We start from the raw sequence: 27,719 nt of genomic DNA on the forward strand, positions 1-27,719 counted from the left end.
GAATTAAGCCCCCTTGAATATTGAGGGTCCCCGGGGGCCAACTAACCCACCATTTACCTCGAGTAAGCGCTGCACAGTGGGATTGTTAGAGGTGGTCCAAGGCCATGTACCTTTTCACACCACTCTGCAAACGCTTCTTTAGGCGCACTGGTGGTGGGGCGATGAGGTCCTCTTGTGTCCTGAGGACCTTAGGACACAAGTAGACTTCATCCACCAAGCAGCGGTGAGCCAGGAGCCTCATTTGCTGAGTGGTGTAAGAAGAGGGCGTGGCCTTGGACCACTCTCAGCAATCCAGGTATGAGGCGCTTACTGGAGATACCTGGTGGGCTAGTTCGCCCCCAGGGACCCTCAGGAATGTAGGGGACTTAATACCCCAACTTAGAACATGCCAGGAAGTGCGTTTGCAGAGTGGTGGGGAAAGGGGGCATGGCCTTTGTCCACCTCTCAGCAATCTCACTGTGTGGGGCTTACTGGAGGTAAGAGGTAGGCTAGTTTGCCCCTAAAGGACCCCCAGCAGCAAAGTGGACTTCAATCCCCATCCAAGAGAGTACCAGGGAATGCGTTTGCAGAGTGCTGGGCAAAGGGGCGTGGCCTGCTATGAGAACTTAGCAATCCTGCTGCGTGGGACTTACTGGAGGTAATAGGAGGGGTAGTTGGCCCCCAAAGATGTCCTTGGGGGCCAAGTACCCCTCTTGTTACCTCCAGTAGGTCCCACACAGTGGGATTGCTAAAACGGCCTCGGAGGCCATGCCCCCCTTTCTCCACCACTCTGCAAACGCGCCTCCTGGCAGACATCAGGATGGGGATGAAGTCCAATTTACTCCTGAGGGACTTTGGGGGAAAGAAACCCTCCAGGTACCTCCTGTAAGTCCTACGCATTGGAATTCCTGAGCGCTGGTTGGAGGTCCAGCACTCTTTCTCCACTACTCTGTAAACGCAACTACTAATTAAAGACGTGTTTGCAATGTAATAGGTTTCGCATTTGCAAGAATTAGTGCTATTGGCGTTATAAATGTAAAAGTTTTTTGGAGTGGGGTGGATGTACATTGTGTGTAGTGGAGTTATGTGGTATGTTGTGCAGTGAAATTATGAGGATAGAAAGTATGTGGTATTTAGTGATTGGAATTATGTAGAGTGAGATTATGTGTTATGGAGAGTAAATTTGGGGTATGGTAGTCTGTATTGTGGAGTGGTAATGTCAAGTTTAGTCTTCCTCGTTTCCATAGAATCTCACCAATGAACTCAGTGAGACTGAAAAAGAAGGAATCACTGAGGACCACTTGTGGACCTAGTCAAAGGTATGATCATGGCCACTGGAAGTATGCGACTGTTTGGCTGCACTGACTTTCGCACAATTATTCATTTTCTGCATTAGCCACATAATTAATCATAATCTCCCTAATCTGCAGATATGAACAAAAAAACCTTGTTTCTAGCTCAAACGTCTGAAACGTTACCAAAAATGCTGTGACAAGTGAAAACCTAGAATGGTCACTTCTTACTTATTGCTAAATGTGAGTGTAAATTGGTACTAATGGTGTGCACACCACTCTTGCTTCCTTCTGCGCCTCTCTTGCCTCTTTCTGCATTTCTGTTGCTTCTTTCTGCACATTTCTTTCTTTTTCTGCACTTCTCTTGCCTCTTTCTGCACATCTCTTCCACTTTCTGCACCTCTCTTCCCTCTTTCTGCACATCTGGTGCCTCTTTCTGCACTTCATTTGCTTCTTTCTGTACCCCTCTTGTCTCTTTCTGCACCCTTCTTCCCTCTTTCTGCACCTCTCTTGCCCTTTTCTGTTCTGCACGCTTTTGGCCTCTTTTTGCACCTCTGTTCCTTCTTTCTGCACTTCTTTTGTTTCTTTCTGCACCTGTCTTGCTTCTTTCTGTACCGCTCATGCCTCTCTTTCCACCCATCTTCCCTCTTTCTGCACTTCTGTTGCCTCTTTCTGCAGTTCTCTTGCCTCCTTCTGCACTTCACTTTCTGTAACTCTCTTGCTTCTTTCTGCACCTCTCTTGCCTCTTTCTGCAACTCACTTGCTTCTTCATGCAACCCTCCTTCCTCTTTCCGCATCCCTGTTCCCTCTTTGTGCAACTCTCTTGCCTCTTTCTGCGCCTCTCTTTCCTCTTTCTGCATCACTCATGCTTCTTTCTGTACCTCTGTTCTTTCTTACTTCACCTGTTTGTCTCTTTCTGCAACCTTTGTGCCTCTTTCAGCACCTTTGATGCTTCTTTCTGCAGTTCTCTTCCTCTTTCTCCACCCCTCCTGTCTCTTTCTGTACCCCTCTTGCCTCTTTCTGCACCTCTGTTTGTTCTTTCAGCACTGCTATAGATTCTTCCTGCACCTCTGTTTCAGATTTCTGCATTCCTCTTGCCTTTTTCTAAACCCCTCTTCCCTCTTTCTGCACCTCACTTGCCTCAGTATGCCCACCTGTTCCATCTTTCTGCAACTCACTTGCCTCTTGTTGCACCTCTGTTGGTTCTTTTGCACTGTTCTTGCTTGTTTCTGCACCTCTGTTGCAAATGTTTGCACCCCTCTTGCCTCTTTCTACATCTTGTTTACCTGTTTCTGCACCTATCTTGCCTTTGTCTGCACCACTGTTCCATATTTCTGTACCTCTTCTGCCTGTTTCTGCACCTCTCTTGGCTCTCACTGCAGTTCTCTTGTCTCCTTTTGCACCTCTGTTGATTCATTTTATACTTTCCATGGTTCTTTCTGCAGCTGTCTTGCTTCTTTCTGTACCCCTGCTGTCTCTTTATGCACTTGTCTTCCCTCTTTCTGTACCTTTCTTGCCTGTTTCTGCATATCACTTGCCTCTTTCTACACTTCACTTGCTTCTTTCTACACCTCTGTAGCTTCTTTCAGCAATTCTCTTGCCTCTTTATGCACTTCTCTTGCCTGTTTCTGCACCCCTCGTGCCTCTTTCTGCACTGTCTTCCCTCTTTGTGCAACTCTCTAACCTCTTTCTACATCTCTCTTCCCTCTTTCTGCACCACTCTTGCCTCTTTTTGTACCTCTGTTGTTTCTTTCTGTACTTCTCTTGCCTCTTTCTGCACCCTTCATGCCTCTTTCAGTACCTCTATTTCTTCTTTCTGCACTTCTCTTGGTTCTTTCTGCACTGCCCTTGCCTCTTTCTGCATCCCTCTTGCCTCTTTGATCACCTCTTTTGCTTTTTTCCGCACTTCTCTCTCCTCTTTCTGTTCCCCTCTTGCTTCTTTCTGCAGATCTTGTGCTTTTTTCTGCAGCTGACTTGCCTCTTTCAGCATTTCTGTTGCTTTTTCTGCAGATCTCTTGCCTCTTTCTGTACCTCACTTGCCTGTTTCAGCACCTCTCTTGCCTCTTTCTGTACCTCTCTTGCCTCTTTCTGCACTTCCCATGCTCTTTCTACACCTTTGGCGCCTCTTTCAGCATCTCTGTTACTTCTTTTTGTACTTTTCGTCCTTCTTTTTGCTCCTATCTTGCTTCTTTCTGCACCTCACTTGCCTCATTCAGCACCTCTGTTTCTTTCTCTACAGATCTCTTGCCTCTTTCTGCACTTTTCTTGCTTGTTTCTGCACCTCTCTTGCATCTTTCAGCACCTCTGTTGGTTCATTCTGCAGTTCTCTTGCCTCTTTTTGTACCTTTGTTGCCTCTTTCTGCCCTTCTCTTGGCTCTTTCTGCACTCCTTTTTTCTTTCTGCACCTTTCTTGCCTCTTTCTGCACCCCTGCCCCCTCTTTCTGCATCATTCCTGCCTGTTTCTGCACCTCTCTTGCTTCTTTCTGTAGCTCTATTGCATCTTTCTGCATTTTTCCTGCCTCTTTCTGCACTTCTATTGCCTCTCTCTGCACCTCTCTTGCTCTTTACGCACCTCAGTTGCCTCTTTCAGCACCCCTCTATGCTTTTTTCTCCAGATCTCTTTCCCCTTTCTGCACCTCACTTGCCTTTTTCAGTACCTCTGTTTCTTTTTTCTGTATATCTCATGCTTCTTTCTGCACCCCTCTTTTCTCTTTCTGCACCTCTCTTGCTTCTTTCTGCACCCCGCTCCCTCTTTCTTCATCATTCCTGCCTGTTTCTTCACCTCTCTTGATTCTTTCTGTACCTCTGTTGCCTCTTTCTGCACTTTTCCTGCCTCTTTCTGCACTTCTGATGCTCTTTCTACACCCTTGGTGCCTCTTTCAGCACCTCTGTTACTTCTTTCTGCACTTCTCTTCCTTCTTTCTGCACCTCACTTGCCTCTTTCAGCACCCCTGTTGCTTTTTTTTGCAGATGTCTTGCTTCTTTTTGTACCTCACTTGCCTCTTTTAGCACCTCTGCTACTTTTTTCTGCAAATCTCTTGCTTCTTTCTGCACCTCTCTTGTCTCTTTCGGCACCTCTGTTGCTTCTTTCTGCACCCCTACTGCCTCTTTCTGTACCCCTCTTCCCTCTTTGTGCAACTCTCTTGCCTCATTCTATACCTCTCTTCCCTCTTTCTGCACCTTTCCTGCCTGTTTCAGCACCTATCTTGCCTCTTTCTGTACCTCTGTTGCCTCTTTCTGCACTTTTCTTGCCTCTTTCTGTACCCCTTTTGCTACTTTATTCACCTCTCTTGCCTCTTTCTGCACTTCTCTTGCTCTTTCTACAGAATTGGTACCTCTTTCAGAACCTCTTTCTGCACTTCTCTTCCTTCTTTCTGCACTTCCCTTGCTTCTTTATGCACCTCACATGCCCCTTTCAGCACCTCTGTTGCTTTTATTATGCAGATCTCTTGCCTTACTGCACCTCTCTTCTCTCTTTCTGCACATCTGTTGCCTCTTTCTGTACTTCATTTGCTTCTTTCTGTACCCCTCTTGCCTCATTCTGCACCCTTCTTTCCTCTTTCTGCACCCCTCTTGCCTTTTTCTGTTCTGCAACCCTTTGGCCTCTTTTTGCACCTCTGTTCCTTCTTTCTGCACTTCTTTTGTTTCTTTATGTACTCGTCTTCCCTCTTTCTGTACCTTTCTTGCCTCTTTCTGCACTTCAATTGCTTCTTTCCACACCTCTGTAGCTTCTTTCAGCAATTCTCTTGCCTCTTTATGCACTTCTCTCGCATGTTTCTGCACCCCTCGTGCCTCTTTCTGCACCGTCTTCCCTCTTTGTGCAGCTCTCTAACCTCTTTCTACACCTCTCTTCCCTCTTTCTGCATCACTCTTGCTCTTTTTGCACCTCTGTTGTTTCTTTCTGCACTTCTTTTGCTCTTTCTACACCTTTGGTGCCTCTTTCAGCACCTCTGTTACTTCATTCTGCACATCTCTTCCTTCTTTCTGCTCCTATCTTGCTTATTTCTGCACCTCTGTTACCTCTTTCTGTACTTTTCCTGCCTCTTTCTGCACTTCTGATGCTATTTCTACACCCTTGGTGCCTCTTTCAGCACCTCTGTTACTTCTTTCTGTACTTCTCTTCCTTCTTTATGCTCCTATCTTGCTTCTTTCTGCACCTCACTTGCCTCTTTCAGCACCTCTGTTGCCTCTTTCGGCACCTCTGTTGCTTCTTTCTGCACCCCTACTGCCTCTTTCTGTACCCCTCTTCCCTCTTTGCGCAACTCTCTTGCCTCATTCTATACCTCTCTTCCCTCTTTCTGCACATTTCCTGCCTGTTTCAGCACCTATCTTGCCTCTTTCTATACCTCTGTTGCCTCTTTCTGCACTTTTCTTGCCTCTTTCTGTACCCCTTTTGCTACTTTATTCACCTCTCTTGCCTCTTCCTGCACTTCCTTCTCTTGCTCTTTCTACACCATTGGTACCTCTTTCAGCACCTCTTTCTGCATCCCTCATCCCTTTTTGTGCAACTCTCTTGCCTCTTTCTATACCTCTCTTCCCTCTTTCTGCACCTTTCCTGCCTGTTTCTGCACCTATCTTGTCTCTTTATGTACCTCTGTTGCCTCTTTCTGCAATGTTCTTGCCTCTTTTTGCACCCCTTTTGCTACTTTATGCACCTCTCTTGCCTCTTTCTCCACTTCTCTTGCTCTTTCTACACCATTGGTGCCTCTTTCAGCACCTCTGTTACTTCTTTCTGCACTTCTCTTCCTTTTTTCTGTACCTCTCTTGCTTCTTTCTGCACCTCACTTGCCTCTTTCAGCACCTCTGTTGCTTTTTTTGCAGATCTCTTGCCTCTTTCTGCACCTAACTTGCCTCTTTCAGTACCTCTGTTGCTTTTTCTGCAGTTCTCTTGCCTCTTTGTGCACCTTTGTTGCTTCTTTCTGCACCTCTCTTTGCTCTTTCTGCACCCCTCTTTTCTCTTTCTGCTCCCCACTTTTCTCTTTCTGCACCCCTCTTGCCTCTTTCTACACCCCTGCTCCCTCTTTCTTCATCATTCCTGCCTGTTTCTGCACCTCTCTTGATTCTTTCTGTACCTCTGTTGCCTCTTTCTGCACCTTTCCTGCCTCTTTCTGCACTTCTGATGCTCTTTCTACACCCTTGGTGCCTCTTTCAGCACCTCTGTTACTTCTTTCTGCACTTCTATTCCTTCTTTCTGCACGTCACTTGCCTCTTTCAGCACCCCTGTTGCTTTTTTTTGCAGATGTCTTGCTTCTTTTTGCACCTCACTTGCCTCTTTTAGCACCTCTGCTACTTTTTTCTGCAGATCTCTTGCTTCTTTCTGCACCTCTCTTGTCTCTTTCGGCGCCTCTGTTGCTTCTTTCTGCACCCCTACTGCTTGTTTCTGTACCCCTCTTCCCTCTTTGTGCAACTCTCTTGCCTCATTCTATACCTCTCTTCCCTCTTTCTGCACATTTCCTGCCTGTTTCAGCACCTATCTTGCCTCTTTCTGTACCTCTGTTGCCTCTTTCTGCACTTTTCTTGCCTCTTTCTGTACCCCTTTTGCTACTTTATTCACCTCTCTTGCCTCTTTCTGTACTTCTCTTGCTCTTTCTACACCATTGGTACCTCTTTCAGCACCTCTTTCTGCACTTCTCTTCCTTCTTTCTGCACTTCTCTTGCTTCTTTCTGCACCTCACATGCCCCTTTCAGCACCTCTGTTGCCTTTTTTATGCATATCTCTTGCCTCTTACTGCACCTCTCTTCTCTCTTTCTGCACATCTGTTGCCTCTTTCTGTACTTCATTTGCTTCTTTCTGTACCCCTCTTGCCTCATTCTGCACCCTTCTTCCCTCTTTCTGCACCTCTCTTGCCTTTTTCTGTTCTGCATCCCTTTGGCCTCTTTTTGCACCTCTGTTCCTTCTTTCTGCACTTCTTTTGTTTCTTTATGTACTCGTCTTCCCTCTTTCTGTACCTTTTTTGCCTCTTTCTGCACTTCAATTGCTTCTTTCTACACCTCTGTAGCTTCTTTCAGCAATTCTCTTGCCTCTTTATGCACTTCTCTCGCATGTTTCTGCACCCCTCGTGCCTTTTTCTGCACCGTCTTCCCTCTTTGTGCAGCTCTCTAACCTCTTTCTACACCTCTCTTCCCTCTTTCTGCACCACTCTTGCCTCTTTTTGCACCTCTGTTGTTTCTTTCTGCACTTCTTTTGCTCTTTCTACACCATTGGCGCCTCTTTCAGCACCTCTGTTACTTCTTTCTGCACATCTCTTCCTTCTTTCTGCTCCTATCTTGCTTATTTCTGCACCTCTGTTGCCTCTTTCTGTACTTTTCCTGCCTCTTTCTGCACTACTGATGCTCTTTCTACACCCTTGGTGCCTCTTTCAGCACCTCTGTTACTTCTTTCTGTACTTCTCTTCCTTCTTTATGCTCCTATCTTGCTTCTTTCTGCACCTCACTTGCCTCTTTCAGCACCCCTGTTGCTTTTTTTGCAGATGCCTTGCTTCTTTTTGCACCTCACTTGCCTCTTTCAGCACCTCTCTTGCCTCTTTCAGCACCTCTGTTGCTTCTTTCTGCAGCCCTCCTGCCTCTTTCAGCACCCCTCTTCCCTCTTTGTGCAATTCTCTTGCCTCTTTCTATACCTCTCTTCCCTCTTTCTGCACCTCTCTTGCCTCTTTCGGCACCTCTGTTCCTTCTTTCTGCACCCCTACTGCCTCTTTCTGTACCCCTCTTCCCTCTTTGCGCAACTCACTTGCCTCATTCTGTACCTCTCTTCCCTCTTTCTGCACCTTTCCTGCCTGTTTCAGCACTTATCTTGCCTCTTTCTGTACCTCTGTTGCCTCTTTCTGCACTTTTCTTGCCTCTTTCTGTACCACTTTTGCTACTTTAGTCACCTCTCTTGCCTCTTTCTGCACTCTCTTGCTCTTTCTACACCATTGGTACCTCTTTCAGCACCTCTTTCTGCACCCCTCATCCCTCTTTGTGCAACTCTCTTGCCTCTTTCTATACCTCTTACCCTCTTTTTGCACCTTTCCTGCCTGTTTCTGCACCTATCTTGTCTCTTTATGTACCTCTGTTGCCTCTTTCTGCAATTTTCTTGCCTCTTTTTGCACCCCTTTTGCTACTTTATGCACCTCTCTTGCCTCTTTCTCCATTTAGCTTGCTCTTTCTACACCATTGGTGCCTCTTTCAGCACCTCTGTTACTTCTTTCTGCACTTCTCTTCCTTCTTTCTGTACCTCTCTTGCTTCTTTCTGCACCTCACTTGCCTCTTTCAGCACCTCTGTTGCTTTTTTTGCAGATCTCTTGCCTCTTTCTGCACCTAACTTGCCTCTTTCAGTACCTCTGTTGCTTTTTCTGCAGTTCTCTTGCCTCTGTTTGCACCTTTGTTGCTTCTTTCTGCACCTCTCTTGGCTCTTTCTGCAACCCTCTTTTCTCTTTCTGCACCCCTCTTGCCTCTTTCTACACCCCTGCTCCCTTTTTCTGCATCATTCCTTCCTGTTTCTGTACCTCTCTTGCCTCTTTCTTGACCTCAGTTGCCTCTTCCTGTACTTTTCCTGCCTCTTTCTGTACCCCGTTTGCCTCTTTCTGTACCTCTGTTGCTACTCTATAAACTTCTTTTGCCTCTTTCTGTCCCTCTTTTGCTTCTTTGCATACCTCACTTGCCTCTTTCAGCACCCCTCTATGCTTTTTTCCGCAGATCTCTTTCCCCTTTCTGCACCTCACTTGCCTCTTTCAGCACCTCTGTTTCTTTTTTCTGTTGATCTCATGCTTCTTTCTATACCCCTCTTTTCTCTTTTTGTACCTCTCTTGCCTCTTTCTGCACCCCTGCTCCCTTTTTCTGCATCATTCCTGCCTGTTTCTGCACCTCTCTTGCCTCTTTCTGTACCTCTCTTGCCTCTTTCTGCACTTCTTATGCTCTTTTTACACCCTTTGTGCCTCTTTCAGCACCTCTGTTACTTCTTTCTTCTCCTTATCTTGCTTCTTTCTGCAGTTCTCTTGCCTCTTTCTGCACCTCTCTTCCCCCTTTCTGCACCTTTCCTGCCTGTTTCTGCACCTATCTTACATCTTTCTGTACCTCTGTTGCCTCTTTCAGTACCTCTGTTGCTTTTTCTGCAGTTCTCTTGCCTCTTTTTGCACCTTTGTTGCTTCTTTCTGCACCTCTCTTGGTTCTGTCTGCACCCCTCTTTTCTCTTTCTGCCCCCCTTTTGCCTCTTTCTACACCCCTGCTCCCTCTTTCTGCATCATTCCTGCCTGTTTCTGCACCTCTCTTGCCTCTTTCTGTACCTCGGTGGCCTCTTTCTGTACTTTTCCTGCCTCTTTATGTACCCCGTTTGCCTCTTTCTGTACCTCTGTTGCTACTCTATGCACTTCTATTGCCTCTTTCTGGCCCTCTTTTGCTTCTTTGCATACCTCACTTGCCTCTTTCAGCACCCCTCTATGCTTTTTTCCGCAGATCTCTTTCCCCTTTCTGCACCTCACTTGCCTCTTTCAGCACCTCTGTTTCTTTTTCTGTTGATCTCATGCTTCTTTCTATACCCCTCTTTTCTCTTTCTGTACCTCTCTTGCCTCTTTCTACACCCCTGCTCCCTTTTTCTGCATCATTCCTGCCTGTTTCTGCACCTCTCTTGCCTCTTTCTGTACCTCTCTTGCCTCTTTCTGCACTTCTTATGCTCTTTATACACCCTTGGTGCCTCTTTCAGCACCTCTGTTACTTCTTTCTGTACTTCTCTTACTTCTTTCTGCTCCTATCTTGCTTCTTTCTGCACCTCACTTGCCTCTTTCAGCACCCCTGTTGCTTTTATTTGCAGATGTCTTGCTTCTTGTTGCACCTCACTTGCCTCTTGCAGCACCTCTCTTGCCTCTTTCGGCACCTCTGTTGCTTCTTTCTGCAGCCCTCCTGCCTCTTTCCGCACCCCTCTTCCCTCTTTGTGCAACTCTCTTGCCTCTTTCTATACCTCTCTTCCCTCTTTCTGCACCTTTCCTGCCTGTTTGTGCAGCTATCTTGCCTCTTTCTGTACCTCTGTTGCCTCTTTCAGTACCTCTGTTGCTTTTTCTGCAGTTCTCTTTCCTCTTTCTACACCCCTGCTCCCTCTTTCTGCATCATTCCAGCCTGTTTCTACACCTCTCTTGCCTCTTTCTGTACCTCTGTTGCCTCTTTCTGTACTTCTCTTCCTTCTTTCTTCTCCTATCTTTCTTCTTTCCGCAGCCCTCCTGCCTCTTTCTGCACCCCTCTTCCCTCTTTGTGCAACTCTCTTGCCTCTTTCTATACCTCTCTTCCCTCTTTCTGCACCTTTCCTGCCTGTTTCTGCACCCATCTTGCCTCTTTCTGTACCTCTGTTGCCTCTTTCAGTACCTCTGTTGCTTTTTCTGCAGTTCTCGTGCCTCTTTTTACACCTTTGTTGCTTCTTTCTGCACCTCTCTTGGCTCTTTCTGCACCCCTCTTTTCTCTTTCTGCACCCCTCTTGCCTCTTTCTACACCCCTGCTCCCCCTTTCTGTATCATTCCTGCCTGTTTCTGCACCTCTCTTGCCTCTTTCTGTACCTCGGTTGCCTCTTTCTGTACTTTTCCTGCCTCTTTATGTACCTGTTTGCCTCTTTCTGTACCTCTGTTACTACTCTATGCACTTCTATTGCCTCTTTCTGGTCCTCCTTTGCTTCTTTGCATACCTCACTTGCCTCTTTCAGCACCCCTCTATGCTTTTTTCCGCGGATTTCCTCCCCCTTTCTGCACCTCACTTGCCTCTTTCAGCACCTCTGTTTCTTTTTTTTGTTGATCTCATGCCTTTTTCTGCACCCTTCTTTTCTCTTTCTGCACCCCTGCTCTGTCTTTCTGTATCTTTCCTGTCTGTTTCTGCACCTCTCTTGCCTCTTTCTGTGCCTCTGTTGCCTCTTTCTGCACTTCTTATGCTCTTTATACACCCTTGGTGCCTCTATCAGCACCTCTGTTACTTCTTTCTGTACTTCTCTTCCTTCTTTCAGTACCTCTCTTGCTTCTTTCTGTACTTTGCTTGCCTCTTCTGCACCTAACTTGCCTCTTCCTGTGACTCTGTTGCTTCTTTCTGCAGATCTCTTGCCCATTTCTGCACTTTTCTTGCTTGTTTCTGCACCTCTCTTGCATCTTTCAGCACATCTGTTGGTTCATTCTGCAGTTCTCTTGCCTCTTTTTGCACCTTTGTTTCTTCTTTCTGTACCTCTCTTGCCGCTTTTATTTGCAGATGTCTTGCTTCTTGTTGCACCTCACATGCCTCTTTCAGCACCTCTCTTGCCTCTTTCAGCACCTCTGTTGCTTCTTTCTGCAGCCCTCCTGCCTCTTTCTGCACCCCTCTTCCCTCTTTGTGCAACTCTCTTGCCTCTTTCTATACCTCTCTTCCCTCTTTCTGCACCTTTCCTGCCTGCTTCTGCACCCATCTTGCCTCTTTCTGTACCTCTGTTGCCTCTTTCAGTACCTCTGTTGCTTTTTCTGCAGTTCTCTTGCCAATTTTTGCACCTTTGTTGCTTCTTTCTGCACCCCTCTTGCCTCTTTCTACACCCCTGCTCCCCCTTTCTGCATCATTCCTGCCTGTTTCTGCACCTCTCTTACCTCTTTCTGTACCTCTGTGGCCTCTTTCTGTACTTTTCCTGCCTCTTTATGTACCCCGTTTGCCTCTTTCTGTACCTCTGTTGCTACTCTATGCACTTCTATTGCCTCTTTCTGGCCCTCTTTCGCTTCTTTGCATACCTCACTTGCCTCTTTCAGCACCCCTCTATGCTTTTTTTCCGCAGATCTCTTTCCCCTTTCTGCACCTCACTGGCCTCTTTCAGCACCTGTTTCTTTTTTCTGTTGATCTCATGCCTCTTTTTGCACCCTTCTTTTCTCTTTCTGCACCTCTCTTGCCTCTTTCTGCACCCCTGCTCCCTCTTTCCGCATCATTCCTGCCTGTTTCTGCACCTCTCTTGCCTCTTTCTGTACCTCTCTTGCCTCTTTCTGCACTTCTTATGCTCTTTATACACCCTTGGTGCCTCTTTCAGCACCTCTGTTACTTCTTTCTGTACTTTTCTTCCTTCTTTCTGTACCTCTCTTGCTTCTCTCACTTACCTTTTTCAGCACCTCTGTTGCTTTTTTATGCAGATCTCTTGCCTCTTTCTGCACTTCGCTTGCCTCTTCTGCACCTAACTTGCCTCTTTTAGTACCTCTGTTGCTTCTTTCTGCTGATCTCTTGACCCATTCTGCACTTTTCTTGCTTGTTTCTGCACCTCTTTTGCATCTTTCAGCAGATCTGTTGGTTCATTCTGCAGTTCTCTTGCCTCTTTTTGCACCTTTGTTTCTTCTTTCTGCACCTCTCTTGGCTCTTTCTGTACCCCTATTTTTTCTTGCTGCACCTCTCTTGCCTCTTTCTGCACCCCTGCTCCCTTCTATCCTGCCTTAATCCATCCTACCTGTTTCTGCACCTCTCTTGCCTCTTTCTGTACCTATGTTGCCTCTTTCTGCACTTTTCCTGCCTCTTTCTGCACCCCGTTTGCCTCTTTCTGTACCTCTGTTGCTACTTTATCCACTAGCATTGACTCTTTCTGCACCTCTCTTGCTTCTTTGCGCACCTCTCTTGCCTCTTTCTGCACCCCTCCTGCCTCTTTCTGCACCTCTCTTCCCTCTTTCTGCACCACTCTTTCCTCTTTCAGCATCTCTGTTGCATTTTCTGTAGAAATCTTACCTCTCTCTGTTCTCTTTGTGTATCTCTCTTGCCTCTTTCTGTACCCCTGGTCCCTCTTTCTGCACCTCTCTTGCCTATTTCTGCAAATTTCTTGCCTCTTTCTGCACCTCTTTTGCCTCTTTCTACCCCTCTTTTGCTTCTTTCTGCACTTCTATTGCCTCTTTCTGTACTTCTCTTGCTTGTTTCTGCACCTCTCTTGCATCTTTCTGCATCTCTGTGGCCTCTTTCTGCACTTTACTTACTTCTTTCTGCACCTCTCTTGCCTCTTTCGGCACCTCTGTTGCTTCTATCCGCATCCCACCTGCCACTTTCTGCACCCCTCTTCCCTCTTTGTGTAACTCTCTTGCCTCTTTCTACACCCGTCTTCCCTCTTTCTGCACCACTCTTGCCTCTTTCTGTATCTCTGTTGCTTCTTTCTGCACTTCTCTTGCCTCGTTCGGCACCCTTTGTGACTTTCACCTCTGTTGCTTCTTTCTTCACTTCTCTTTCTTCTTTCTGCACCCCTTGTGCCTCCTTCTGCACCTCTGTTGCTTCTTTCTGCACTTCTTTTGGTTCTTTCTGCACTGCTCTTGCCTCTTTCTGCATCCAACTTGCTTCTTTGAGCACCTCTTTTGCTTCTTTCTGCACTCCTCTCTCCTCTTTCTTTACCCCTCCTGCCTCTTTCTGTACCCCGTTGCTTTTTTCTGCACTTCTCTTGCTCTTTCTGCACCATTTGCGCCTCTTTCAGCACCTCTGTTGCTTCTTTCTGCACTTCTCTTCCTTCTTTCTGCACCCCTCCTGCCTCTTTCTGTACCTCTCTTGCCTCTTTGTAAACCTCTCCTAACTTTTTCTACACCCCCTTTTCCTCTTATTGTACCTCTGTTGATTATTTCTGTGCTGCTCTAGCTTCTTTCTGCACCTCACTTGCCTCCTTCTGCACTTCTCTTGCTTCTTTCTACAGCTCTGTTGCTTCTTCCAGCAATTCTCTTGCTTCTTTGCGCACCTCTCTTGCCTCTTTCTGCACCCCTCCTGCCTCTTTCTGCACCTCTCTTCCCTCTTTCTGCACCACTCTTTCCTCTTTCAGCATCTCTGTTGCATTTTCTGTAGAACTCTTACCTCTCTCTGTTCTCTTTGTGTATCTCTCTTGCCTCTTTCTGTACCCCTGGTCCCTCTTTCTGCACCTCTTTTGCCTCTTTCTACCCCTCTTTTGCTTCTTTCTGCACTTCTATTGCCTCTTTCTGTACTTCTCTTGCTTGTTTCTGCACCTCTCTTGCATCTTTCTGCATCTCTGTGGCCTCTTTCTGCACTTTACTTACTTCTTTCTGCACCTCTCTTGCCTCTTTCGGCACCTCTGTTGCTTCTATCCGCATCCCACCTGCCACTTTCTGCACCCCTCTTCCCTCTTTGTGTTTCTCTCTTGCCTCTTTCTACACCCGTCTTCCCTCTTTCTGCACCACTCTTGCCTCTTTCTGTATCTCTGTTGCTTCTTTCTGCACTTCTCTTGCCTCGTTCGGCACCCTTTGTGACTTTCACCTCTGTTGCTTCTTTTTCACTTCTCTTTCTTCTTTCTGCACCCCTTCTGCCTCCTTCTGCACCTCTGTTGCTTCTTTCTGCACTTCTCTTGGTTCTTTCTGCACTGCTCTTGCCTCTTTCTGCATCCAACTTGCTTCTTTTGGGCACCTCTTTTGCTTCTTTCTGCACTCCTCTCTCCTCTTTCTTTACCCCTCCTGCCTCTTTCTGTACCCCCGTTGCTTTTTTCTGCACTTCTCTTGCTCTTTCTGCACCATTTGCGCCTCTTTCAGCACCTCTGTTGCTTCTTTCTGCACTTCTCTTCCTTCTTTCTGCACCCCTCCTGCCTCTTTCTGTACCTCTCTTGCCTCTTTGTAAACCTCTCCTAACTTTTTCTACACCCCCTTTTCCTCTTATTGTAACTCTGTTGATTATTTCTGTGCTGCTCTAGCTTCTTTCTGCACCTCACTTGCCTTCTTCTGCACTTCTCTTGCTTCTTTCTACAGCTCTGTTGCTTCTTCCAGCAATTCTCTTGCCTCTTTCTGCATTTCTCTTCCTTCTTTCTGCATCCCTCCTGCCTCTTTCTGTACCACTACTGCCTCTTTCTGCACTTCACTTGCCTCTTCCTGTGCCTCTGATCCCTCTTTCTGCACCTCTGAGTTAGAGGTAGTTTTAATCCCCCTGCCCTACTATGTACTAGGGCCTTACAGGGGAGGTCATGCTAATCACAGGGATACCCCAACCCATAGTGTACCTAAGTGTATGTAGGCGTTTTCACTGTATTCTAAGTGTCTTTCAGCATAGCACTGGCTCCGGGCCTGGTTAGTATGAGTCAGTTACCACCAGTACTAGTCAGTAAAAAGTTGGGGGCACAGGATGACTTTGCAACAAGGCCTCTTTCTATACCTCTTTTGGTTCTTTCTGCATATCTCTTGCTTCTTTATGCACTTTTCTTCGTCTTTCGGGACTTCTGTTGTCTCTTTCTGCATTTCTCTCACTTCTTTCTGTGCCTTTCTTCCTCTTTCTGCACATGTCCTATCTCTGTAGGCATAGTTAGAAATTACTTAAAAAATCTTTGAAATTCACTGAAAGAACCATAGGTTCAGTGGTGTTGTAGTTAGAAACTAGCATTTAAAAAACCTTTGAAATTCACTGAAAAAAATAGGTTTCAGGGACATTATAGTTAGAAATTAGCTTTGAAAAAACCTTAGAAATTCTCTGAAAAATACATAGGTTTTAGGGATGTTATAGTTAGAAATTATCATTTAAAATGCTTAAAAAATTCAATGAAAAAAAACACAGATTTTAGGGACATTATAGTTAGTTGGGCATTTCACTTGTACAAAACCAGAGAAATTCGTCTGTTATAGTTAGTAGACCTAAGTATAACTCGCTCCCCCGCAATGCACTGCTGATGACATCACAAACTCCATCACTCATGACATGGTCAGTGACATCACTCATGACATCACACTGGATGTGCATGTAAGAGGGTTCAACTTATAAAACTGAACAGAGATTTATCAGGCAAGTGGTAATAATAATTTTCACAATAGAAAGTATGATTATAGGTTGGTTATTGTTTTTTCTGATGCAGTTTTTCTTGCACTCCAGTTACCCATGACGAAGTGCAGTTTTGCCCAAAATGCATTGGGTTTATACCATCCACGTTGAGTCATGAGAAATTTCGAACCTCTATGTGCTGTAGAGAAAAGCCTGGATTACCATCTCTTTGAACTTGTTGAATAAAATATTGAAGCATGAAATTTTATGGATTAAAAAAGAAGAAACTATTGCAACCAGCTTAACATTGTTTTTTTGCATTAACCTATGTTCTATATGTTATACATCTTGGGTCTGGTCTTGGTTCATGAAGGAGAAGAAATACTGTGAGTCAGGAAGCATCCCATGTGAAAGAGCAGAACTTAATTTTGCAATCACCTAAATGGATAATTTCCAGCTTCTTTTGAGAAAATGCGGGTTCTGTAAACTTTTAGAAAGGCACTGAGACAATGGCAAGATTCCTCTGTGGTTTAATATGCACCTGATGCACCAATGGAAGTTGTGCTCCTGGCTAGGGGTTCTTTCACCGTAAACAACGCACTTGTTGAATGCTTAATTCTACCTCCCCCTCCTACTTATTTTCCCTCTCCACTTTAATTTGTACTACCTCACCTGGTCTCAACATCTTATCGATGATCCGACAAAGGTCAGCTTTTTCATTCTCCAGTTTACACCTCGGCCGCACAGCACTTCCTGTTTCTTCAGCCCTCTGTTTTGAATGCAATAAATTTACACATATGGTGACTGCTTCTTTTTCTACTTTATTTTTTTACTATTTCCTCACACTTTTTCACCTGCTCACCAAGCTACAACTTACAACAAAAAAACTGCTTATTATTAATCACATAGGTGAAACCTAATGAGTTTATTTACCAATGCTTTTTAAATCTCCCACCAAGTGGGAGCAAACACCACGGGCAGAAGCTTCCAAAATGCTCCCGCCTGCTGGGATGAGACTTTAGATCTGTTTCCCTGCCCACAGTGATATGGGCAGGGGAACAGATCTAATTATTTCTTCTGTCCACAGGAAGCAACATTATTAGCTGCTCCCTGTGGATGTGAGGAGCTGGCTGGGCCTTGGGGTCTTCAGGCTCCTTCTGCAGCCTCCATCGAGTCTATGGTGGGTGCTCTGAGTGGGCACCATGTCCCACCATTTAAATTGGTGTCCCCGGGGCCAAGAGTGGCCTAGGAAAGGGGGCCACATGCCCCTATCCTGCCAAAAACTGCACCTGGTAGATGGGGTCCCCAGGACCTATCAAGGATCTGGTACGGGTGATGTGTGCCCCCCCCCTTCATTTTTAAAAACGGCTTTGGAGCATGGGGTCCCCAGGGCCTTTAAAGGCTCAGGGGCTTTGGGAAGAAGGCCACATGGCCCCCCTCTTTACAAAAATAAGGCCCTGAGGGATCAGTTCCCCAGGGCCTCAGGAGGGTTGGGGAGAGGGACGATGCAGCCCACCTCCCATTTAAAATATATGTGGCCCCATGGCCATAAAGGTTAGGAGCAAGTTATAGTTACCTTAGGACACGAGTGATAGTTACTTGAGATAATTATAACTATAACTATAACTCATGATTTTCAGTGCTGTTTAAAGTTTAAAAAGTTACGTTGTTACATATCACCTAACCATAACGTTATTTTAACCTTTGGTTTTCAGTGTAAAAAAATATATATGTACCTACTTTTCGTTCAAGTCATATTCCCATACTCATATACGCATTATCTTGGAAAGGATTATACACTCATCTACATATACATTTTCTAAATACAATGAGATACTGTTGGGACAGAAAACTCTACTGCATGATAATGGATGTGTATCCCTGCCCTGAGTACCCAACTGTATTATTGTCTGGATCCCTGGTGCTAATTCTTTTTTGTCACAGGCATGCTCATGTGTGCCATGACACAGGCCTGTCTCACAAATTGCTGTCTTGATGGACCTGGAGGGGCGCCCAAAGAGCAAACCTAAAAATGCTGGAGGTCTACTGCCTTTACCAAGAGTCAAGCAGCACCAATGCAGTGGTGGCAGCATACCGTATAGTGATTAGTAGAATGAACAGGCCTTTTTTAATCTGTGTCACTGCAGTGACACAACTTTTTAAAGTTTTGCTACTATGTACTTAGCTTCCCCTTGGCCTACATAAGTTAGATATAGAGGACTGCACAGTGCAGGAGTTGTGAGTCTGCACTGGCTGTATGTGTGCCTGGGAAGGGTACAGTACAGAAATAGAGCACTGCTGTGCAGGACATGCATGTTCTGCCCTCCAGACTGTGTAGACTGGGCTGGAAGACAACAACGTTTTTGATTAAAAAATAGATTTGTGCCATTCAATATAAAATTATTATAAATAGGTGTGCATACAAATATACATTGTAGGCCACAGTTGTGGAAAAAAGACCACACAGGTTGCCTGAAACTAGGGATCAAGGTTTGTCAGTCTCTTTGTGTTTGACGATAAACTCTCCTTTGTGGGTCATGCCAATGCCATCACCTCGTCATGTTTTTTCATGTTTAAATCACTCAGGAAGGTTTTCCCTTTTTTCTCTCTGGACCGACATAAAACGGTGACTAATGCACTAGTCTTTTCTAAAATTTAGCAATGGGCTCTTTCTGACTGCCCATAAGAACGCTCTGGACAAACTACAAATGGTCCAGAATGCGGCCGCCAGGTTGCTTCTAGGGAATCTCAAAATATCAGTCGGTGTCCAAGTCTCTTCCCTTACTCCACTGGCTCCAGCTCATAAAAGGGTTACGTTCAAATCCCTGTGTATAGCTTTTAAAGCCCTCCATTCTGAGGGTCCAGTTTCTATTAGGCAACTCTTCCATCGTTACATCCCGGCCAGAAACCTAAGATTCACCTCCCAGGCTAACTTGGTTGTTCCCAAGTGTAAAAGAGCTACTTAGGGAGCAAGAATTTTGCAGTGGCAACTGCCAAGCTCTGGAATATGATGCCGCAAACCCCCAAAACCTAAAAAAAATCTGCTTACTTTTCGTAAAGCTCTTAAAACTTGGCTTGGCTTTTTAATTATTAGCTTAATACGCTCTTCCACTTCTCTTGTGCCTCACTGATGTCTGGTGTTTTCTCTTCCCTGGCCCTACTTTTTGTTTGGATGTCAGCGCCTAGACACCCTTGGGTAGCAGTGCACTTTAGAAATCATAATTTAATGTAATTTCCTGTACATATGTCACTATGAACTTCACCCAATGGCCTACAAACAAAAGAGTGAATGGCACCCTTCACTCTGGGTGCCTCCCACCACGGTTATGAACATAACAGTAATTTTGCAATTGTAAGAAGATGTCATTAGAAATTACAATCAGGAGAAAATATGCCCTGGTTTGATTAAGAAAAAAGTTAGCAGTTAAGATGAGTTGCCTACCCTGGTAATACGACAGCACCAGATATTGATCAATGTGTTTAAGCGTGCGTTCAGATCACCTTGAACTAAGCCATTCTAATCCAAATGAAAGGTATTGTAAAAGCACATTGCACACAAGAATAGGCCATGATCCTAACTGAGTTCTGATCCCTGTGCAAACATTTTGTCAAACCTGCCATAATCTACTATCTAAAAATATGCTGTAAATTCTGATACATGCATCATTTGGTGTAGAAAACAACAAATTCTGTGTGCAACTCCTCATTTTACAGAGAAAACTCACATTTTCTGGTATTCACCACAACAAGTAAATGCCATACCCTACAGTATCTGTATGTTCTGGGTACATACGGTAAATACCTCACCCCATCCGGGACACCTGTAATATGGGTTTATAAGGGAACTTTGCATGAGGACTTGGACACCTGCACAAACAATCGTCCTTAGCAGTGAGATAACATACAGTGATAAAACATATTCCTGCTAAAGACGAGTAGGGGAAGGGATAATATGGATAGATTTACAAGTTATAAATATTGTGGTTTGTAGGGTATTTGGGCAGCAAAGCATTTTTGGTAGAAAAACAAAGATGTTATCAGTGAAAAGCTTTAATAAACCTCAACCGCTGGTAGATACTCGAGGCCCATTCCAGTTCATCATTTCTTTTTTACCTACTGTGTCACTCTAGACAGAAACAAACCATTGGCAAAGCTGACTTTGTCCTTTCTCCAGTGGGAACATTCCAACCCAAACTGCCAGCCAAGGTTGCCCTTAAGCCAGTTTCTGCTTTGCTGGGTCTCTTCAGTGAGGTACAGCGTGAGTCCTATGGCACAGTGTGCACAGAATCCGCATTTGGGCATTCCTTTCACACTTAGGTCCTCTCATTCAGTTAAAGAAATCTGTGATGGCTGGAACGCTTGAAATATTCCCATCCACTTGTAACTTACTCAGGCTCCTTACTTGTCCATTGGACGGATATCAGCCATATGCAAATCATTCAAATAATAACAGCCCATTTGAAATTAGGATTCTTTAAAATCATTTATTTCTGGTGACTTTTAAAGATGGGAGGTCTGATAAATAAAATAGAAGACACATTCAAACTTTACAGTAATGACAAAAATGTAGGTGCTCTCCCCTTTTTTTAATCCTTTATTTTCATGCTTTTGAAATGCCCATAACATCAAAGCACAATGCATGTTTTTTGTTTATTTGCAGGTGCACAATGGATTGGCGACATACGCTACCTGGACATTCTTCGTTAGTCTTATCAATTTTGGGATGGTGCTGAAGTATGATGGAAGAGTTGGTGACGATTACATAACCCCCATTGTGCTCTATCTGGCGCTGTTTGGATTACTGTTTTGGTATGGTACTTCTTTGTGTTCACACAATTCATACTAGTGCTTTTTCAAAACACAGCATCAGTCTGATGGTTGGATTTTAAATTAATGCTAAGAGCAAATCTGGTAGCACATCTTTCAACCTTTCTTGCAACTAAAGCTCGTGTCTAAGAGTGGAGGTGATTCTTGAATCCTTTATGTTATTTTCTTGCATCTGGAACATGGATCTTGTTGACAGTCCTTATTTGGGACGAATTTTAGAATACAAAGCCAACTTGCTCAAGTACATTTGCGTGGCTCAAAGAGTGTATGAAGCAGAATAACATGCAAGTTTATCAGTAGTAAAGCTCAGAACCACATTTATTTCCCATTGCCAGCTGGAAGCAGAAAATACCTGGGGAAATGACAGTTTGCATAATTTTTACCAGAATGAGGCGCTTGGCTTTTTTCCATTTTAACATCTTGCCACAGATATCTTTAGCTCTCTGAGAGACCTCATGTTACAGTACATAAAAATATAAGTAGAAGACGTACTGAAGAGATAGTGGGCGTGGGATCTACCTACATTAGCCATTAGCTTTCACTTTTTAGGTTTTGCCTGCACTGTGCTTGTGCTTGTGAAATCTATTGTATTTAATATAAATTTTAAAAGGGGCTTACATCCCGTCCTTTCTTTTCATTGGTTGGTGTGCTTGCCACTTATTTTTCCTCTGTTTTTGTTGGCTGTAGCATATTATTTTCTGTTTTTCCTTGTGTGTTTCTCTTATCTGTGTCCCATGGCCTAAGTACTGTTTTCATCCACTTTAGTGGAACTCTTTATTTAAGGTTTTGACTGCACAGCCCTTGCTTGGTTTGTCTGCCACTATTTAACTAATCTCCCTATGGCTGAACGTATTTCAAGCATGCTTGTTAATCTCATTTTTACAATTTAAGATAGTGCAAACTCTCAGAGTGATTCACATGTGCACAAGTTGCATTACAATATAACACATTCCCGGGCACAGAGAGAATGATTAATTTTCCAAGAATTATAGGATTTTGAGCCTCCTGCCAAGACTTTAACCTTATTTCCCAGCTTCAAGATCAGCAGCTCTACTCCTTACTCCACATCATCTCACCTGTCCATTGACATTGAGCTCACCATATAAGATAGCTGACACTGCTTTGGAATGCACAATTAAAAAGTATTTCAATTTTGCGTTTCAAAGCAGAGCTAGTCATCTTGTTTACTTGGCTGGCTGAAACTTCATCTCCAACACTTTTTTGATTGCAGTTGTAGTTGTATCATTCCAGTTACAGTGCCTTCTCCAACCTGTTTTGCTTGCCTTGGAATCTGTCCCCATACCATTTCACTTTTCTGTTGCTGAATGAATGTGGGTGGCAATTTTGGGTGTCAGAGCCCATGGTGGGCAATACTCCAACCCTGCTTGTGGCATGTGCACTTTGTGTTTTCACTGTACTGCTTAGCTTCAGTGCTACCATGAACGGGCCGAAAATCTGTAAATAATTTATAATGGTGAGTGGCAGCTCATCTACTGGACCTGCCATGTCAGCCGGTCATTCCCACACATCTGTAAGAGGTGGGGAGGTGGGCTTGGCCCAGGTCAGCCTCTAATCGACCTTGGCTCCTTGTGCTCCAGTACCAGCCACAGGGAAAAATCTTGGACACCGACCTGGGAAACATTGAGACAGAAAGAAAACATACCAATGAGGCAAGCAGCAGAGAAAATTAAACCAGCTCAGCTATCTCCTGTAAATAATATGATACCTGTCCCTCTTCCCTTCAGAGACTGATGCTGAAAGGGCAGAGGCTTTGGGGTACTTTTCTCTTTTTGTAAAGCGACAGTTGTATAACACACCATTTGCATATAGCGCCCTGGAATTCTATAAAATCTCCTGCTGTCCGGTTCAGACAACAAGGAACATTGCCAATGAAGGTGTATGTGCTAGAAAGCATCTTGCCCTGGAAGAATTTGGACACTGAATAAGGTAAGTCTACACCCTATATAGTGTGTTACATTACGGTATAATATCAACTCGTTTTAAACATAGTGCTTTAACATTGCATTTCTGCCATTTCTAAACCCTTTAAACAAGTGCAGTCTCTTTTACCCTCCTTAATGGTGCTCAGTTGACTGCAAAAGCATGGGTTTCATTGCCCCAATTCAAACTGTGGTCAAAAGACCTCTGCAGATGTCAACACCGAGCATTTAACTCGCCAGGCCCCTGTACCGACTGGCTTATTATTATGCATGTTACTTTGTGTTTTGCAGTGAGAAGTTCCTTGGGTATTGGCTAGACTGTGTTAGCAGTTGTATGTAGATCCATATGTCATTAGGAGGCTGCTAGTATGGAAACTATCAAGTCTAGTGTAAAAGGCCAAAATGGAATATCACCTCTCACTGAATGCCTGTGTGCGAACGTTGGCAGACTTTGGCCTAGATGTATCAAGCCTTTTGCGATTCGTTAAGGCCGAAATTCGCAGAATTTCGGCCTTAAGGAATCGCAAACGGACATTTAGCATCTTTTGGGATGTATCAGAAATTAGCAAAATAAGGAATCGCAAAAAATTGCGATTCCTTATTTTGCTTATGCATTTAAGGAATCGCAATTTTGTGATTCCTTAAATGGCATGTATGAAACTTTTTAAAATTGCGAATTCGGGTTAAGGAATCGCAAATTAACACCAATTTGAGGTTCGTGTTAATTTGCGAAATCCTTTTAAAAAACAAAATATGACTATTTTGAAGGTGGCATGTGACACACATACATGCCCATAGGGCATGTATGTGTGCCATATGCACACACATGTAAGTTTCAGGGGTGCAGCAGGGTGTCCATGAGACACCCCTGCACCCTTGAAATAATTCTCAAATTGCGATTAGCAAATTGCGAATTCGCAATGTGAGAATTACTGCACAATCATTCCTATGGGCCTCCTGGCCCATAGGAATGCATGGGGAATTATTCCTTATTTGCGAATTCGCAAAATGTGAATTCGCAAATAAAGATAAATAAGGAATCGCAAAAAAAATGCAATTTTTTACATACATTCCATTTTGCGAATTCTAAATAGCGATTCGCAAAAAATCGCTATTTAAGATTCGCAAAATGGAACCTTGATACATCTAGGCCTTTATCTTTTAGCAAAGTCAGCATACTTTGAAGGTATTTGAGTTTTTTCTTTAGAGCACTTTTGAAGAAGGCGGATATTCTTGTTTCCAGTGAGAAAACTCTCTGTTCTGAAGATGTATTTGCCTTAAGTGATATAAACCATATTTCATGTTATGTTCATCCACTTTGCCCATTCTCTGCCATCACAGGTTTCTGACCCTAAAATGCCCTGTATTTACCGTCTCTGATTGGGCACTACTGGGTAGGTGTGGTCAGCCTGTACAATATATGGTTTTTGTTAAAAGGGGTTTTCCAATAGTGGGATAGTAAAGTACCGACAGAGGTAAAGTATGTTGGAGAGGTTGGGGCTCACTCGCTGTGTGTAATCCTTCTCTGGGTTGGTTTGTTGAGCGTTAAGCACCGGCCCTTAATATCGCACCTCACCCCATAGTATCAAAATATATCACTGATTGTGTGTGAATCAACGTCTGTGCCAACTACTATTCATGCCACAGTTCTTCTATATTACACTTTGTAGACATTTGCTGAATTGTATTTAACCATTTATACCACTTTTGATAACAATTATTTACAATTCCCCCCAAAAAAACACATGTGGACACAAATACACAGAACAGTAATATTTACCCAAAAACCTAATTTACTAATAATAATATAACTGTATTATTACTGCAAAGCAACAGCACAAGGAAGTTTTTTTATTTTGTCCTCCGCACCTTTTCTAATCTCCCCGCTGTATAGTACCATCAGTAAATGTACAATATATTGCCTTTCTTAATAAACAAGTAATAACACTTTTACTGAGTTTCAGTAACTCACCTTGCATAACTGCTCACCAAGCTAAAACTTAAAACAAAAACAACTTATTATTAACAACATAGGCAAAACCAATGCTTGTTTTTCATGGTTTGCCATTGCTTGGACGTGCCGTACATTAAGGCTGAGGCATTTCGGGGATTGTTCCATTTGAGTTCTCATCCGAAGTTGTGGTTAAGTAGCCTTTTTGTTAGACTGAAAAAGCAACCATAGGTTTTGGTTGTAATGTATTTACTTTACTAATTGGAGGACATTTTAATTGCAGTTTGTGTCAGGGTTATGGCTTTTTTTGCTTAACAAGCACATCCTTTTTCCTCTTTATGGCAAGCTAAGGCTATTCACTAATCGGCCTTGCAAGGTAATATCTTGTACTTTGCTGTCTTGATAACAGGCTGTTTGAATTACAGCTTTTTGTCCACAAAATAAAGACGTCCATTCACATAAACTTTATCACAGGTCTACCGAAAGTGTTTTCTGCCATCTGTGTACTCTTTTGCTATCTTTTGACTACTTTTACCCACTGATGTAACTTTCCTCTCCAGTAATATCCAGTTCCTGAGTTTTGGACCTGACCCCAAGTATGTTACATCACGTCTGAAGTTAAACTCAGAAAATATTTAGAGTTTGTTAGCATTCGAGCTGATGGGGGGAAGTAGATCGAGTCTTTGGAGTCTTTCACTACTTGGGACCTAATCACAATATAGTCTTTATCATCCAGTAAGAAGAATGTGGAATGTAGTATCATTAAGTTTGTCCCAGGCAGGTTTGTCTTCAATATTGCACATCTATCTTATTTTTCTGCCATCACTTAATGTGTATTAAATTGATACTTGTATAGCGCACTACTCACCCGCAAGGGTCTCAAGGCGCTTGTACGAATACCGCTGTGGAACCCATCCTGGCTTTCCCTGTGAGGCGTCCACTCCTGGGCACCCCCAAGGTGGAGGCCAGGCATCCCTAGCGTTGTGGGGGCCGTTGTGGAGATTAAGCAAGCTATTGCCCAGAGTTGCAGAGTGGGACTCCATGATTGGAATAGGCACCGAGGCGAGAATTATCAGGTCCGTGGAATTTTTGAGCCCAAGACCCGCCGAGGCGGGGAATTGAACCCTGGTCCCAGGCCAGACCTCTGCATCAGGGTCTGCTGCTCTAACCATTGAGCCACACTTCTCCACTTCTCCCACTTCTCCCCTTCCTCCACTTCTCCACTTCTCCCCTTCCTTCTTAATGCGTCTCATCAGTGTTGTTTGCTTTAGTCATTCTTACATAACACTCCCTTAATTTGCAGACACTGACATGATGGTTATGTTGTTCAGTACTTATGAAATCAGTGGTGGACGCTATTTACCAGGAGTGTCGGGAAGTAGGGTGGGGTATGAATTGAAATAAAATAAAAAAAAAGACACTTACCTTTAGGCCGGCCACCCAGCCTGCCGCCGCCTCTCAGTCTGCTAGCCACCACTGCCTCTCGCTCCTGGGAAGCAGGAACCAGCAAGCACACAGGCTCCTGACTCCCCCTAGCCAATCAAGCGTTGGGATTGGTCTGAGCACCGTGGTTTGGCACTCAGAGACCTGGGCATGTTCTCACTCAGACTGTTATGAAGCCTGGGTGCAGAACATACAAAATGCGCATGACTGTTATGGTCGGCCCGAGAGTGCCGGCCAAACAGTTATGCGCACTTTAGAGTGGAACAACCACTCCTCCTCCTGGTCCCTGCCCTGGCAGTCCAGCCCCGCCCACACCAGGAAACAGAAAACGATAATAACGCTGGTTATTATCATTTTCGTTTTCATTAACTTCTGCCCACAGAGCAGTGGGGCGACGCTCCATCGCTTTAGCAGAGGAGCCTCCCCTGTATGAAATTCCTTCAAACGAAAAATTTGGAGTTCGATTTTCTTTAGTTGTAATTGAGTATTCTCTTGAGCTTATTTAGAGATTGTTCTGGTTTTGTGGTTTCTATCTAGTAACATCACGTATTATATACTTGCAAGAGAAAGAGTGGGCACTTGTATGTTTTGTGCTAGGATTGATTGATTGATTGATTGTAAGGGGAATCACTAAATGTTATCTCTTTATTCAAATGTAAGTCATATCAATATCGCATCATGAGTAAGGCTCCCTGTTTTCTGTTTTTACTGATTTTTACAGATAAATACAGCCCGAAAACTATTTCTTCTCTTGTTTGTATTTATTTTTAAATGTGGAATAAAACGTACATTTGGTGCTTTTTGCGTGATTCTAAGTACACTTTGCCATGGCTGCCAGGCCAATAACTGTGTGGATTGATAGGTAAGGGGGTTAAAAAAAGAAAGACATTTCAGTGAAGAGGCTTAAACAGCAGTAACTATGCACAAGACTGATACTGAAGTGTGTATATTTTCATATAAGTGCATTGATTTATCTTCTGCGGGTGTTCATATCACTGAAACCTGGCAGGCATTCAAGTATGACTGCATATTTATTGGGTAAATAAATGTGGAAATATACCAGTTTCAGCTTTACTTTTTTCACAAAACCCATAATAAATATGGATAAATACAGATAAAGTTGACAAAAAATAAATATGGAAAAATACAGACGAAAATGACAAAAAATAAATACCATAAAGCCAGGAGCCCTAATCATGAGGCATGGCAAGGCTCTTTTATTTTTACTGTACAAAGTGGGTGGGGTCATTGAGACTGCTGACCCCAACCAACTCTGTGACGAGGTGTTAGTGAGTGACACTCAGGACTTAGCACTTCAGGGCTTAAAAGTAAAGCGCCCAGGTCCGTGGCAATCGGTGACGATCCCCCTCATCACGAAGGGAAGGGCCTCAAGGTGTGTTGCCAGGCTGAAGAGGTCACACCCACGGGAGATTTGACTCCTTCCTCCTGGCAAAGTTCAGCTCAGGCAACCAGGAACCTGCACATTTCGCACATGTCTAGCTCCTGTTGCCTGACCTGAAAATAAAGAGTGTCTGTCAAGCTGACCTTTGCCCTGCCTGACAGACACTCTTTGTGGTGGCCAAAAGGTGAGGGGTGTGGCTCCTTAGCCCATTAGGATGGGCTGTGGCTGCT

At 44.2% G+C, this 27,719-nt stretch overlaps 1 protein-coding gene across 1 annotated transcript in view; it reads left to right on the forward strand.

Annotated features, from left to right (window-relative positions):
- LOC147722756 (uncharacterized) overlaps positions 1 to 27,719 on the forward strand; it is a 529,150-nt gene that overhangs the window by 414,840 nt on the left and 86,591 nt on the right. Inside the window, exon 5 of the mRNA XM_086965224.1 lies at positions 20,587 to 20,735. Within this exon, the coding sequence (XP_086821350.1) occupies positions 20,587 to 20,735 (149 nt within the window). The remainder of the gene's footprint in view (positions 1 to 20,586; positions 20,736 to 27,719) is intronic.

Source organism: Lissotriton vulgaris, chromosome 4_1 (assembly GCF_964263255.1).
Source record: "Lissotriton vulgaris chromosome 4_1, aLisVul1.2, whole genome shotgun sequence".
Lineage (NCBI taxonomy): Eukaryota > Metazoa > Chordata > Amphibia > Caudata > Salamandridae > Lissotriton > Lissotriton vulgaris.